Consider the following 14,908-nt stretch of genomic DNA (forward strand, 5'->3'; position numbering starts at 1 on the left):
TCTTCCTGCACGCAGTGCTCTATCCCTAATACCAGGGGTGTTGTGATCTTCCTGCACACAGTGCCCTATTCCTGATACCAGGAGTGTTGTGATCTTCCTGCATGCAGTGCCCCATCCCTGATACCGGGATGTGTGCAAGAAGATCACAACACCCCCGGTATCAGGAATAGGGCACTGTGTGCAGGAAGATCACAACACCCCTGGTATTAAGGATAGGGCACTGTGTGCAGGAAGATCACAACACTCCTGGTATTAATAGGGATAGGGCACTGTGTACATGAAGATCACAACACCCCTGGTGCCAGGGATAGGGCACTGTGTGCAGGAAGATCACAACACCCCTGGTGTCAGGGTTAGGGCACTGTGTGCAGGAAGATCACAACACTCCTGGTATTAATAGGGATAGGACACTGTGTGCAGGAAGATCACAACACCCCTGGTGCCAGGGTTAGGGCACTGTGTGCAGGAAGATCACAACACTCCTGGTATTAATAGGGATAGGGCACTGTATGCAGGAAGATCACAACACTCCTGGTGCCAGGGTTAGGGCACTGTGTGCAGGAAGATCACAACACTCCTGGTATTAATAGGGATAGGGCACTGTGTGCAGGAAGATCACAACACTCCTGGTATTAATAGGGATAGGGCACTGTGTACATGAAGATCACAACACCCCTGGTGCCAGGGATAGGGCACTGTGTGCAGGAAGATCACAACACCCCTGGTGTCAGGGTTAGGGCACTGTGTGCAGGAAGATCACAACACTCCTGGTATTAATAGGGATAGGGCACTGTGTGCAGGAAGATCACAACACCCCTGGTGCCAGGGTTAGGGCACTGTGTGCAGGAAGATCACAACACTCCTGGTATTAATAGGGATAGGGCACTGTGTGCAGGAAAATCACAACACTCCTGGTGCCAGGGTTAGGGCACTGTGTGCAGGAAGATCACAACACTCCTGGTATTAATAGGGATAGGGCACTGTGTGCAGGAAGATCACAACACTCCTGGTATTAATAGGGATAGGGCACTGTGTGCAGGAAGATCACAATACCCCTGGTGCCAGGGATAGGGCACTGTGTGCAGGAAGATCACAACACCCCTGGTGTCAGGGTTAGGGCACTGTGTGCAGGAAGATCACAACACTCCTGGTATTAATAGGGATAGGGCACTGTGTGCAGGAAGATCACAACACCCCTGGTGCCAGGGTTAGGGCACTGTGTGCAGGAAGATCACAACACTCCTGGTATTAATAGGGATAGGGCACTGTGTGCAGGAAGATCACAACACCCCTGGTGCCAGGGTTAGGGCACTGTGTGCAGGAAGATCACAACACTCCTGGTATTAATAGGGATAGGGCACTGTGTGCAGGAAGATCACAACACCCCTGGTGCCAGGGTTAGGGCACTGTGTGCAGGAAGATCACAACACTCCTGGTATTAATAGGGATAGGGCACTGTGTGCAGGAAGATCACAACACTCTTGGTATTAATAGGAATAGGGCACTGTGTGCAGGAAGATCACAACACCCCTGGTGCCAGGGTTAGGGCACTGTGTGCAGGAAGATCACAACACTCCTGGTATTAATAGGGATAGGACACTGTGTGCAGGAAGATCACAACACCCCTGGTGCCAGGGTTAGGGCACTGTGTGCAGGAAGATCACAACACTCCTGGTATTAATAGGGATAGGGCACTGTGTGCAGGAAGATCACAACACTCCTGGTATTAATAGGGATAGGGCACTGTGTGCAGGAAGATCACAACACCCCTGGTGTCAGGGTTAGGGCACTGTGTGCAGGAAGATCACAACACTCCTGGTATTAATAGGGATAGGGCACTGTGTGCAGGAAGATCACAACACCCCTGGTGCCAGGGTTAGGGCACTGTGTGCAGGAAGATCACAACACTCCTGGTATTAATAGGGATAGGGCACTGTGTGCAGGAAGATCACAACACCCCTGGTGCCAGGGTTAGGGCACTGTGTGCAGGAAGATCACAACACTCCTGGTATTAATAGGGATAGGGCACTGTGTGCAGGAAGATCACAACACCCCTGGTGCCAGGGTTAGGGCACTGTGTGCAGGAAGATCACAACACTCCTGGTATTAATAGGGATAGGGCACTGTGTGCAGGAAGATCACAACACTCCTGGTATTAATAGGGATAGGGCACTGTGTGCAGGAAGATCACAACACTCCTGGTGCCAGGGTTAGGGCACTGTGTGCAGGAAGATCACAACACCCCTGGTGTCAGGGTTAGGGCACTGTGTGCAGGAAGATCACAATACCCCTGGTGCCAGGGTTAGGGCACTGTGTGCAGGAAGATCACAACACCCCTGGTTCCAGGGATAGGGCACTGTGTGCAGGAAGATCACAACACCCCTGGTATTAATAGGGATAGGGCACTGTGTGCAGGAAGATCACAACACTCCTGGTATTAATAGGGATAGGGCACTGTGTGCAGGAAGATCACAACACCCCTGGTGCCAGGGTTAGGGCACTGTGTGCAGGAAGATCACAACACTCCTGGTATTAATAGGGATAGGGCACTGTGTGCAGGAAGATCACAACACTCCTGGTATTAATAGGGATAGGGCACTGTGTGCAGGAAGATCACAACACTCCTGGTGCCAGGGTTAGGGCACTGTGTGCAGGAAGATCACAACACCCCTGGTGTCAGGGTTAGGGCACTGTGTGCAGGAAGATCACAACACCCCTGGTGTCAGGGTTAGGGCACTGTGTGCAGGAAGATCACAATACCCCTGGTGCCAGGGTTAGGGCACTGTGTGCAGGAAGATCACAACACTCCTGGTATTAATAGGGATAGGGCACTGTGTGCAGGAAGATCACAACACCCCTGGTGCCAGGGTTAGGGCACTGTGTGCAGGAAGATCACAACACCCCTGGTATCAGGGTTAGGGCACTGTGTGCAGGAAGATCACAACACTCCTGGTATTAATAGGGATAGGGCACTGTGTGCAGGAAGATCACAACACCCCTGGTGCCAGGGTTAGGGCACTGTGTGCAGGAAGATCACAACACCCCTGGTATCAGGGTTAGGGCACAAGTTCTAGTCACATTGACTGATCACATTACTTGTTTTGTCAAGCTACCAACTGTTTCCATTTCCCATCCCCCATATACTGTCAGTGGGAACCTTGGTAACATGAATAAATAAGAGGGCAGCCAATAGGAATACATATTCATTCCTAAACTGACCTTAACTGACCTGAGAAGTGTCAAATTGTATCATTTTCTCGAGTTAGTGCGCACTAATCGAAAAAAACGATTTTTAACGATTTTTTAACTAAAAAATTGTGCCTAAGACGATTTTCTTGCCCTGCCAAACGATTTCTATCGTTAAGACGATATGGAAAACGATTCACATCCCTATGGTTACTACCTTTAACAGAAACATGTGGGTAATCTGCACAGAGCATTACTTACTACCTTTAACAGAAACATGTTGGCAATCTGCACAGAGCATTACTTACTACCTTTAACAGAAAGATGTGGGTAATCTGCACAGAGCATTACTTACTACCTTTAACAGAAACATGTTGGCAATCTGCACAGAGCATTACTTACTACCTTTAACAGAAAGATGTGGGTAATCTGCACAGAGCATTACTTACTACCTTTAACAGAAAGATGTGGGCAATCTGCACAGAGCAATATTTACGACCTTTAACAGAAACATGTTGGCAATCTGCACAGAGCATTACTTACTACCTTTAACAGAAAGATGTGGGTAATCTGCACAGGGCATTAGTTACTACCTTTAACAGAAACATGTGGGCAATCTGCACAGAGCATTAATTACTACCTTTAACAGAAACATGTGGGCAATCTGCACAGAGCATTAGTTACTACCTTTAACAGAAACATGTGGGCAATCTGCACAGAGAATTAGTTACTACTTTTAATAGAAAGATCGGTTAACATGCTGGGACTGTGTCTACCCTGAAAGAAACAGGTGATTAATATGCACAGAGTAGCAATTAATGCCCTTAACTGAAATATGGGACCCAGGATACCAAGGATGATGATAGGAAAACCAGGAGAGGGTGAGAGCATCTGCTGCGGATCTTGGGGGGTTTTACTTCTGATCCTCAGATCTGGGTCTATATCTCCTGATGTGGGATGTTACTTTTACATGAAGATCACATTATGTCATGCACTGTAACACAGATCCCACTGTGACTCTCTCACCCGGAAGCTCTAAATGGGAAGGTTTTATTTATTTATTTATTTATTTATTTATTTATTAACTTTTATCTACTGACATTCGTGCAGCACATCATGCCGGTTTACAATGAACTCAGGTGGAAAATACAGTGTAACGATGAAACAATATTTATAATAAAGATAGATAAATTAATAACTGGCAATAACAATTAACAATAAGTGGGGATGGGGAAGAGAGTGGAGCAAAGGCAGATAGAGAGATGAGAAGTAGGGAATAAAAAACTATAGGAATAGAGGGAAACTATGTACAGATGACGGAGTGCAAAGGTCTCATTAACCTGGGTATAGGTGTCAGTAACTTAAGTACAGGTTTCATTAACTTAAGAAGGGACTCAAGAGGACTTGAGAGCCACCAGTATTACTTGGGCTATATATTCATTCGGAGAAAGGTAATTTGAAGGGAGATTGAAAGGTGTAAGGGGGGTAGGGGTAGAAGGGGGAAGGGGTCGGCTGGGAGACAAAGGATTGGAAGGTGACTAGGAGGTAAGAGGGGTAGGGGTGGGTCTGATGGAGGGGGGGGAGCAGCCGGAGGATGGTCGAACAGGGAGGGGGTGGAGGGAAGAAATTATGTTTGGTTTGTGTCAGGGTAGGCCTGTCGGAAGAGCCATGTCTTGACTCCTTTCTTGAAATTGTGGAGTGATGTCTCTTGGCGTAGGAGGGTGGGGAGGGAGTTCCAGAGGGTGGGGCCAGCGATGGAGAACGCTCTCCCTCTGGTATGAGATGAATGTGCTGATTTGAGGGATGGTGTGTGGAGAGTGCCTGAGTGGGCTGTTCTTGTAGGTCGGTCAGAGGAGCGGTAGTGAGGCATCTCTTCAAGCCAGGTGTGGTTGTGTTTATGAAGGGAGCTGTGGAGGATGGTTAGGGTTTTGTATTATGAGCGGAAGGAGATGGGCAGCCAGTTTTAATGCAAAAGCGAATCCTCAGACTGGACAAAAAACTCATGATGATCTGGAGTGTGATTCTCATCCTAGTGTCTCACTAAAAAGTGACTTTCCCATCCTGTGACCTTTCCAGCAGAATTTATTCCTAATCTCACTGCTCTCTTTCTTTCATTTAGAACAATCCCAACAATAATAGTACTGAGGTAAGACTAAACTTTAGATCCTGATAATTATTCACATCAGTTGTTCTGAGGTTTACATTTCTGTTACTGTCTCAGAAAATTACTTTTTCTAAACTCTTTTTCTATTGACTCTTGTCTGTGGGCAATCTGATTGAAAAATGGCCGGTGAAATAAAAATCCTGATTTTAATAATTTTAAAAGCTTACATTCATTACCAATATTTCTGTGGGGAAAGAGTAAATAAGAGAAAGTTCGAGTCACTGTCCCAATCCCCTTCTAGTCTGCCCTTTTTAGATTTTTCAGCTCTGATTTTCTGCCATTTTGGACAGATGATCATAAAACCTCTCATTCTCAAACCTGCACCAGCTTTGTATCTCTGAATGTTACTGCAAGGAGTGGCAGTTACTTCCCTTCACATTAACATAGGAGAAACCCGCACAGAGCAGCAGTTACTACCCTTCCCATTAACATGGGGGACACCCCCACAGAGCATTAGTTACTACCTTTAACAGAAACCTGTGGGCAATATGCACAGATCATTAGTTACTACCTTTAACAGAAACATGTGGGCAATCTGCACAGAGCATTACTTACTACCTTTAACAGAAATATGTGGGTAATCTGCACAGGGCATTAGTTACTACCTTTAAAAGAAACATGTGGGTAATCTGCACAGAGCATTAGTTACCACTTTTAAGAGAAACACGTGAGCAATCTGCACAGAGCATTAGTTACTACCTTTAACAGAAGCATGTGGGCAATCTGCACAGAGCATTAGTTACTACCTTTAACAGAAACCTGTGGGCAATATGCACAGATCATTAGTTACTACCTTTAACAGAAACATGTGGGCAATCTGCACAGAGCATTACTTACTACCTTTAACAGAAACCTGTGGGCAATCTGCACAGAGCATTGGTTACTACCTTTAACAGAAACATGTGGGTAATCTGCACAGAGCATTACTTACTACCTTTAACAGAAACCTGTGGACAATCTGCTCAGAGCATTAGTTACTACCTTTAATAGAAACATGTGGGCAATCTGCACAGCGCATTAGTTACTACCTTTAACAGAAACATGTGGGCAATCTGCACAGAGAATTATTTACTACCTTTAACAGAAACATGTGGGTAATCTGCACAGGGCATTAGTTTACCTTTAACAGAAACATGTGGACAATCTGTGCAGAGCATTAGTTACTACCTTTAACAGAAACCTGTGGGCAATGTGCAAAGAGCATTAGTTACTGCCTTTAACAGAAACATGTGGGCAATCTGCTCAGAGCAATAATTACTACCTTTAATAGAAACATGTGGACAACCTGCACAGAACATTAGTTTCTACCTTTAATAGAAACATGTGGGTAATCTGCACAGAGCATTAGTTTCTACCTTTAACAGAAAGATCTGGTAACATGCTGGGACTGTCAGTCTCTACCCTTGAAAGAAACATGTGAGTAATATGCACAGAGTAGCAGTTAATGCCCTTAACTGAAATATGGGACCCAGGATACCAAGGATGATGATAGGAAAACCAGGACAGGGTGAGGGCGTCTGCTGCGGATCTTGGGGTTTTTACTTCTGATCCTCAGATCTGGGTCTATATCTCCTGATGTGGGACGTTACTTTTACATGAAGATCACATTATGTCATGCACTGTAACACAGATCCCACTGTGACTCTCTCACCCGGAGGCTCTAAATGGGAAGGTTTTAATGCAAAGGCAAATCCTCAGACTGGACAGAAATCTCATGGTGATCTGCAGTGTGATTCTCATCCTAGTGTCTCCCTATAAAGTGACTTTCCCATCCTGTGACCTTCCTGGGAGAATTTATTCCTAATCTCACTGCCCTCTTTCTTTCATTTAGAACAATCACAACAATAATACTACTGTGGTAACCTTTAGATCCTGATAATTATTCACATCAATTGTTCTGAGGTTTAAATTTCTGTTACTGTCTCAGAAAATTACTGTTTCTTCTATTGACACTTGTCTGTGGGCAATCTGATTGAAAAATGGCCAGAGCAGCAGTTACTTCCCTTCACATTAACATGGGGGAAAACTGCACGGAGCAGCAGTTACTTCCCTTCTCATTAACATGGGGGAAACCTGCAGAGAGCAGCAGTTACTTCCCTTCACATTAACATGGGAGAAACCTGCACAGAGCAGTAGTTACTTCCCTTCACATTAACAATGGGGGACACCTGCACAGAGCAGCAGTTACTTCCCTTCACATTAACATAGGGGAAATCCGCACAGAGCAGCAGTACTGCCCTTCACATTAACATGGGGGATACCCGCACATAGCAGCAGTTACTTCCATTCACGTTAACTTGGGGGAAACCTGCACAGGCCATTACTTACTACCTTTAACAGAAACCCGTGGGCAATCTGTACAGAACATTACTTACTACCTTTAACAGAAACCTGTGGACAATCTGCTCAGAGCATTAGTTACTACCTTTAACAGAAACTTGTGGGCAATCTGCTCAGAGCATTAGTTACTACCTTTAACAGAAACTTGTGGGCAATCTGCACAGAACATTAGTTACTACCTTTAACAGAAACATGTGGGCAATCTGCACTGAGTATTAGTTACTACCTTTAACAGAAACCTGTGGGCAATCTGCACAGAGCATTAGTTACTACCTTTAACAGAAACCTGTGGGCAATCTGCACAGAACATTAGTTACTACCTTTAACAGAAACTTGTGGGCAATCTGCACAGAACATTAGTTACTACCTTTAACAGAAACATGTGGGCAATCTTCACAGAGCATTAGTTACTACCTTTAACAGAATCATGTGGGCAATTGCACAAAGAATTAGTTACTACCTTTAACAGAAACATGTGGGCCATCTGCACAGAACATTAGTTACTACTTTTAACAGAACATGTGGGCAATCTGCTCAGAGCATTAGCTACTACCTTTAACAGAAACATGTGGGTAATCTGCACAGAACAGTAGTTACTACCTTTAACAGAAACATGTGGCCAATCTGCCCAGAACATTAGTTACTACCTTTAACAGAAACATGTGGGCAATTGCACAGAGAATTAGTTACTACCTTTAACAGAAACATGTGGGCAATCTGCACAGAACATTAGTTACTACCTTTAGCAGAAACATGTGGGCAATCTGCACAGAGCATTAATTACTACCTTTAACAGAAAGATGTGGGTAATCTGCACAGAACATTAGTTACTACCTTTAACAGAAACATGTGGGCAATCTTCACAGAGCATTAGTTACTACCTTTAACAGAATCATGTGGGCAATTGCACAAAGAATTAGTTACTACCTTTAACAGAAACATGTGGGCCATCTGCACAGAACATTAGTTACTACTTTTAACAGAAACATGTGGGCAATCTGCTCAGAGCATTAGCTACTACCTTTAACAGAAACATGTGGGTAATCTGCACAGAACAGTAGTTACTACCTTTAACAGAAACATGTGGGCAATTGCACAGAGCATTAGTTACTTCCTTTAACAGAAACATGTGGCCAATCTGCCCAGAACATTAGTTACTACCTTTAACAGAAACATGTGGGCAATTGCACAGAGAATTAGTTACTACCTTTAACAGAAACATGTGGGCAATCTGCACAGAACATTAGTTACTACCTTTAGCAGAAACATGTGGGCAATCTGCACAGAGCATTAATTACTACCTTTAACAGAAAGATGTGGACAATCTGTGCAGTGCATTAGTTACTACCTTTAACAGAAACCTGTGGACAACCTGCACAGAACATTAGTTACTACCTTTAACAGAAACATGTTGGCAATCTGCACAGAGCATTAGTTACTACCTTTAACAGAAACATGTGGGCAATCTGCACAGAGCATTAGTTACTACCTTTAATAGAAAGATCGGGTAACATGCTGGGACTGTGTCTACCCTGAAAGAAACAGGTGATTAATATGCACAGAGTAGCAATTAATGCCCTTAACTGAAATATGGGACCCAGGATACCAAGGATGATGATAGGAAAACCAGGAGAGGGTGAGAGCATCTGCTGCGGATCTTGGGGGTGGTTACTTCTGTTCCTCAGATCTGGGTCTATATCTCCTGATGTGGGATGTTACTTTTACATGAAGATCACATTATGTCATGCAATGTAACACAGATCCCACTGTGACTCTCTCACCCGGAAGCTCTAAATGGGAAGGTTTTATTTATTTATTTATTTATTTATTTATTTATTTATTAACTTTTATCTGCCGACATTCGTGCAGCACATCATGCCGGTTTACAATGAACTCAGGTGGAAAATACAGTGTAACGATGAAACAATATTTATAATAAAGATAGATAAATTAATAACTGGCAATAACAATTAACAATAAGTGGGGATGGGGAAGAGAGTGGAGCAAAGGCAGATAGAGAGATCAGTTGGGAATAAAAAACTATAGGAATAGAGGGAAACTATGTACAGATGACGGAGTGCAAAGGTCTCATTAACCTGGGTATAGGTGTCAGTAACTTAATTACAGGTTTCATTAACTTAAGAAGGGACTCAAGAGGACTTGAGAGCCACCAGTATTACTTGGGCTATAGTATTCATTCGGAGAAAGGTAATTTGAAGGGAGATTGAAAGGTGTAAGGGGGGTAGGGGTAGAAGGGGGAAGGGGGCGGCTGGGAGACAAAGGATTGGAAGGTGACTAGGAGGGAAGAGGGGTAGGGGTGGGTCTGATGGAGGGGGGGGGAGCAGCCGGAGGATGGTCGAACAGGGAGGGGGTGGAGGGAAGAAATTATGTTTGGTTTGTGTCAGGGTAGGCCTGTCGGAAGAGCCATGTCTTGACTCCTTTCTTGAAATTGTGGAGTGATGTCTCTTGGCGTAGGAGGGTGGGGAGGGAGTTCTAGAGGGTGGGGCCAGCGATGGAGAACGCTCTCCCTCTGGTATGAGATGAATGTGCTGATTTGAGGGATGGTGTGTGGAGAGTGCCTGAGTGGGCTGTTCTTGTAGGTCGGTCAGAGGAGCCGTAGTGAGGCATCTCTTCAAGCCAGGTGTGGTTGTGTTTATGAAGGGAGCTGTGGAGGATGGTTAGGGTTTTGTATTGTGAGCGGAAGGAGATGGGCAGCCAGTTTTAATGCAAAAGCAAATCCTCAGACTGGACAAAAAACTCATGATGATCTGGAGTGTGATTCTCATCCTAGTGTCTCACTAAAAAGTGACTTTCCCATCCTGTGACCTTTCCGGCAGAATTTATTCCTAATCTCACTGCTCTCTTTCTTTCATTTAGAACAATCCCAACAATAATAGTACTGAGGTAAGACTAAACTTTAGATCCTGATAATTATTCACATCAGTTGTTCTGAGGTTTACATTTCTGTTACTGTCTCAGAAAATTACTTTTTCTAAACTATTTTTCTATTGACTCATGTCTGTGGGCAATCTGATTGAAAAATGGCCGGTGAAATAAAAATCCTGATTTTAATAATTTTAAAAGCTTACATTCATTACCAATATTTCTGTGGGGAAAGAGTAAATAAGAGAAAGTTCGAGTCACTGTCCCAATACCCTTCTAGTCTGCCCTTTTTAGATTTTTCAGCTCTGATTTTCTGCCATTTTGGACAGATGATCATAAAACCTCTCATTCTCAAACCTGCACCAGCTTTGTATCTCTGAATGTTACTGCAAGGAGTGGCAGTTACTTCCCTTCACATTAACATAGGAGAAACCCGCACAGAGCAGCAGTTACTACCCTTCCCATTAACATGGGGGACACCCGCACAGAGCATTAGTTACTACCTTTAACAGAAACCTGTGGGCAATATGCACAGATCATTAGTTACTACCTTTAACAGAAACATGTGGGCAATCTGCACAGAGCATTACTTACTACCTTTAACAGAAATATGTGGGGAATCTGCACAGAGCATTATTTACCACTTTTAACAGAAAAATGTGAGCAATCTGCACAGAGCATTAGTTACTACCTTTAACAGAAACATGTGGGCAATCTGCAAAGAGCATTATTTACTACCTTTAACAGAAATATGTGGGCAATCTGCACAGGGCATTAGTTACTACCTTTAACAGAAACATGTGGGTAATCTGCACAGAGCATTAGTTACCACTTTTAACAGAAGCATGTGTGCAATCTGCACAGAGCATTAGTTACTACCTTAAACAGAAACATGTGTGCAATCTGCACAGAGCATTAGTTACTACCTTTAACAGAAACATGTGGGCAATCTGCACAGAGCATTAGTTTCTACCTTTAATAGAAACATGTGGGCAATCTGCAGAGAGCATTAGTTACTACCATTAGTAGAAAGATCGGGTAAAATGCTGGGACTGTCAGACTCTACCCTTGGAATAAACATGCGCGTAATATACACAGTTAATGCCCTTAACTGAAATATGGGACCCAGAATATCAAGGATGATGATAGGAAAACCAGGACAGGGTGAGAGCGTCTGCCTCGGATCTTGGGAGGTTTTACTTCTGATCCTCAGATCTGGGTCTATATCTCCTGATGTGGGACGTTACTTTTACATGAAGATCACATTATGTCATGCACTGTAACACAGATCCCACTGTGACTCTCTCACCCGGAGGCTCTAAATGGGAAGGTTTTAATGCAAAAGCAAATCCTCAGACTGCACAGAAATCTCATGGTGATCTGGAGTGTGATTCTCATCCTAGTGTCTCCCTATAAAGTGACTTTCCCATCCTGTGACCTTCCCGGGAAAATTTATTCCTAATCTCACTTCTCTCTTTCTTTCATTTAGAACAATCCCAACAATAATACTACTGTGGTAAGCCTAAGCTTTAGATCCTGATAATTATTCACATCAATTGTTCTGAGGTTTAAATTTCTGTTACTCTCTCAGAAAATTACTTTTTCTAAACTCTTTTTCTATTGACACTTGTCTGTGGGCAATCTGATTGAAAAATGGCCAGAGCAGCAGTTACTTCCCTTCACATTAACATGGGGGAAACCCGCACAGAGCAGCAGTTACTTCCCTTCACATTAACATGGGGGAAACCTGCAGAGAGCAGCAGTTACTTCCCTTCACATTAACATTGGGGAAAACTGCACAGAGCAGCAGTTACTTCCCTTCACATTAACATGGGGGAAACACGCACAGAGCAGCAGTTACTTCCCTTCACATTAACATGGGGGAAACCTGCACAGAGAAGCAGTTACTTCATTTCTCATTAACATGGGGAAATCCTGCACAGAGCCGCAGTTACTTCCCTTCTCATTAACATGGTGAAATCCTGCACAGAGCAGCAGTTACTTCCCTTCTCATTAATATGGGGGAAACCCGCACAGAGCAGCAGTTATTTCCCTTCATATTAACTTGGGGGAATCCCGCACAGAGCAGCAGTTACTTCCCTTCACATTAACATGGGAGAAACGAGCACAGAGCAGCAGTTACTTCCCTTCAGATTAACATGGGGGAAACCCGCACAGGGCATTACTTACTACCTTTAACAGAAACCTGTGGACAATCTGCTTAGAGCATTAGTTACTACCTTTAACAGAAATATGTGGGCAATCTGCACAGAGCATTAGTTACTACCTTTAACAGAAACATGGGGGCAATCTGCACAGAGCATTAGTTACTACCTTTAACAGAAAAATGTGGGTAATCTGCACAGGGCATTAGTTACTACCTTTAACAGAAACATGTGGGCAATCTGCGAAGAGCATTAGTTACTACCTTTAACAGAAATATGTGGGCAATCTGCACAGAGCAATAGTGTTACTACCTTTAACAGAAAGATGTGGGTAATCTTCACAGGGCATTAGTTACTACCTTTAACAGAAACATGTGGACATTCTGCGCAGAGCATTAGTTACTACCTTTAACAGAAACATGTGGGCAATCTGCACAGAGCATTAGTTACTACCTTTAACAGAAACATGTGGGCAATCTGCACAGAGAATTAGTTACTACCTTTAACAGAAACATGTGAGCAATCTGCACAGAGCATTAGTTACTACCTTTAACAGAAACATGTGGGCAATCTGCACAGAGCATTAGTTACTACCTTTAACAGAAACTTGTGGGCAATGTGCTCAGAGCATTAGTTACTACCTTTAACAGAAACATGTGTGCAATCTGCAAAGAGCATTAGTTACTACCTTTAACAGAAACATGTGGGCAATCTGCACAGAGCATTAGTTACTACCTTTAATAGAAACATGTGGGCAATCTGCACAGAGCATTAGTTACTACGTTTAATAGAAAGATCGGGTAAAATGCTGGGACTGTCAGACTCTACCCTGGGAATAAACATGCGCGTAATATACACAGTTAATGCCCTTAACTGAAATATGGGACCCAGAATACCAAGGATGATGATAGGAAAACCAGGACAGGGTGAGAGCGTCTGCCTCGGATCTTGGGGGGTTTTACTTCTGATCCTCAGATCTGGGTCTATATCTCCTGATGTGGGACGTTACTTTTACATGAAGATCACATTATGTCATGCACTGTAACACAGATCCCACTGTGACTCTCTCACCCGGAGGCTCTAAATGGGAAGGTTTTAATGCAAAAGCAAATCCTCAGACTGCACAGAAATCTCATGGTGATCTGGAGTGTGATTCTCATCCTAGTGTCTCCCTATAAAGTGACTTTCCCATCCTGTGAAATTCCCGGGAAAATTTATTCCTAATCTCACTTCTCTCTTTCTTTCATATAGAACAATCCCAACAATAATACTACTGTGGTAAGCCTAAGCTTTAGATACTGAAAATTATTCACATCAATTGTTCTGAGGTTTAAATTTCTGTTACTGTCTCAGAAAATTACTTTTTCTAAACTCTTTTTCTATTGACTCTTGTCTGTGGGCAATCTGATTGAAAAATGGCCAGAGCAGCAGTTACTTCCCTTCAGATTAACATGGGGGAAACCCGCACAGAGCACCAGTTACTTCCCTTCACATTAACATGGGGGAAACCTGCAGAGAGCAGCAGTTACTTCCCTTCACATTAACATTGGGGAAAACTGCACAGAGCAGCAGTTACTTCCCTTCACATTAACATGGGGGAAACACGCACAGAGCAGCAGTTACTTCCCTTCACATTAACATGGGGGAAACCTGCACAGAGAAGCAGTTACTTCATTTCTCATTAACATGGGGAAATCCTGCACAGAGCCGCAGTTACTTCCCTTCTCATTAACATGGTGAAATCCTGCACAGAGCAGCAGTTACTTCCCTTCTCATTAATATGGGGGAAACCCGCACAGAGCAGCAGTTATTTCCCTTCATATTAACTTGGGGGAATCCCGCACAGAGCAGCAGTTACTTCCCTTCACATTAACATGGGAGAAACGAGCACAGAGCAGCAGTTACTTCCCTTCAGATTAACATGGGGGAAACCTGCACAGGGCATTACTTACTACCTTTAACAGAAACCTCTGGACAATCTGCTTAGAGCATTAGTTACTACCTTTAACAGAAATATGTGGGCAATCTGCACAGAGCATTAGTTACTACCTTTAACAGAAACATGGGGGCAATCTGCACAGAGCATTAGTTACTACCTTTAACAGAAAAATGTGGGTAATCTGCACAGGGCATTAGTTACTACCTTTAACAGAAACATGTGGGCAATCTG

General features: G+C 43.7%; 1 protein-coding gene across 50 annotated transcripts in view; it reads left to right on the forward strand.

Annotated features, from left to right (window-relative positions):
• The window catches only part of LOC115079149 (GATA zinc finger domain-containing protein 14-like), a 437,489-nt gene that overhangs the window by 204,444 nt on the left and 218,137 nt on the right, over positions 1–14,908 (forward strand). For 49 of the 50 annotated variants that reach the window (XM_029582467.1, XM_029582591.1, XM_029582583.1 and 46 more), the window contains exons 13-16: positions 5,306–5,332; positions 10,568–10,594; positions 12,063–12,089; positions 13,990–14,016. In XM_029582467.1, coding sequence (XP_029438327.1) covers positions 5,306–5,332; positions 10,568–10,594; positions 12,063–12,089; positions 13,990–14,016 — 108 coding nt within the window. The remainder of the gene's footprint in view (positions 1–5,305; positions 5,333–10,567; positions 10,595–12,062; positions 12,090–13,989; positions 14,017–14,908) is intronic. The other variant, XM_029582726.1, reaches the window with a different exon arrangement.

This window comes from Rhinatrema bivittatum, chromosome 1, assembly GCF_901001135.1.
Source record: "Rhinatrema bivittatum chromosome 1, aRhiBiv1.1, whole genome shotgun sequence".
In the NCBI taxonomy this organism is placed as follows: Eukaryota; Metazoa; Chordata; class Amphibia; order Gymnophiona; family Rhinatrematidae; genus Rhinatrema; species Rhinatrema bivittatum.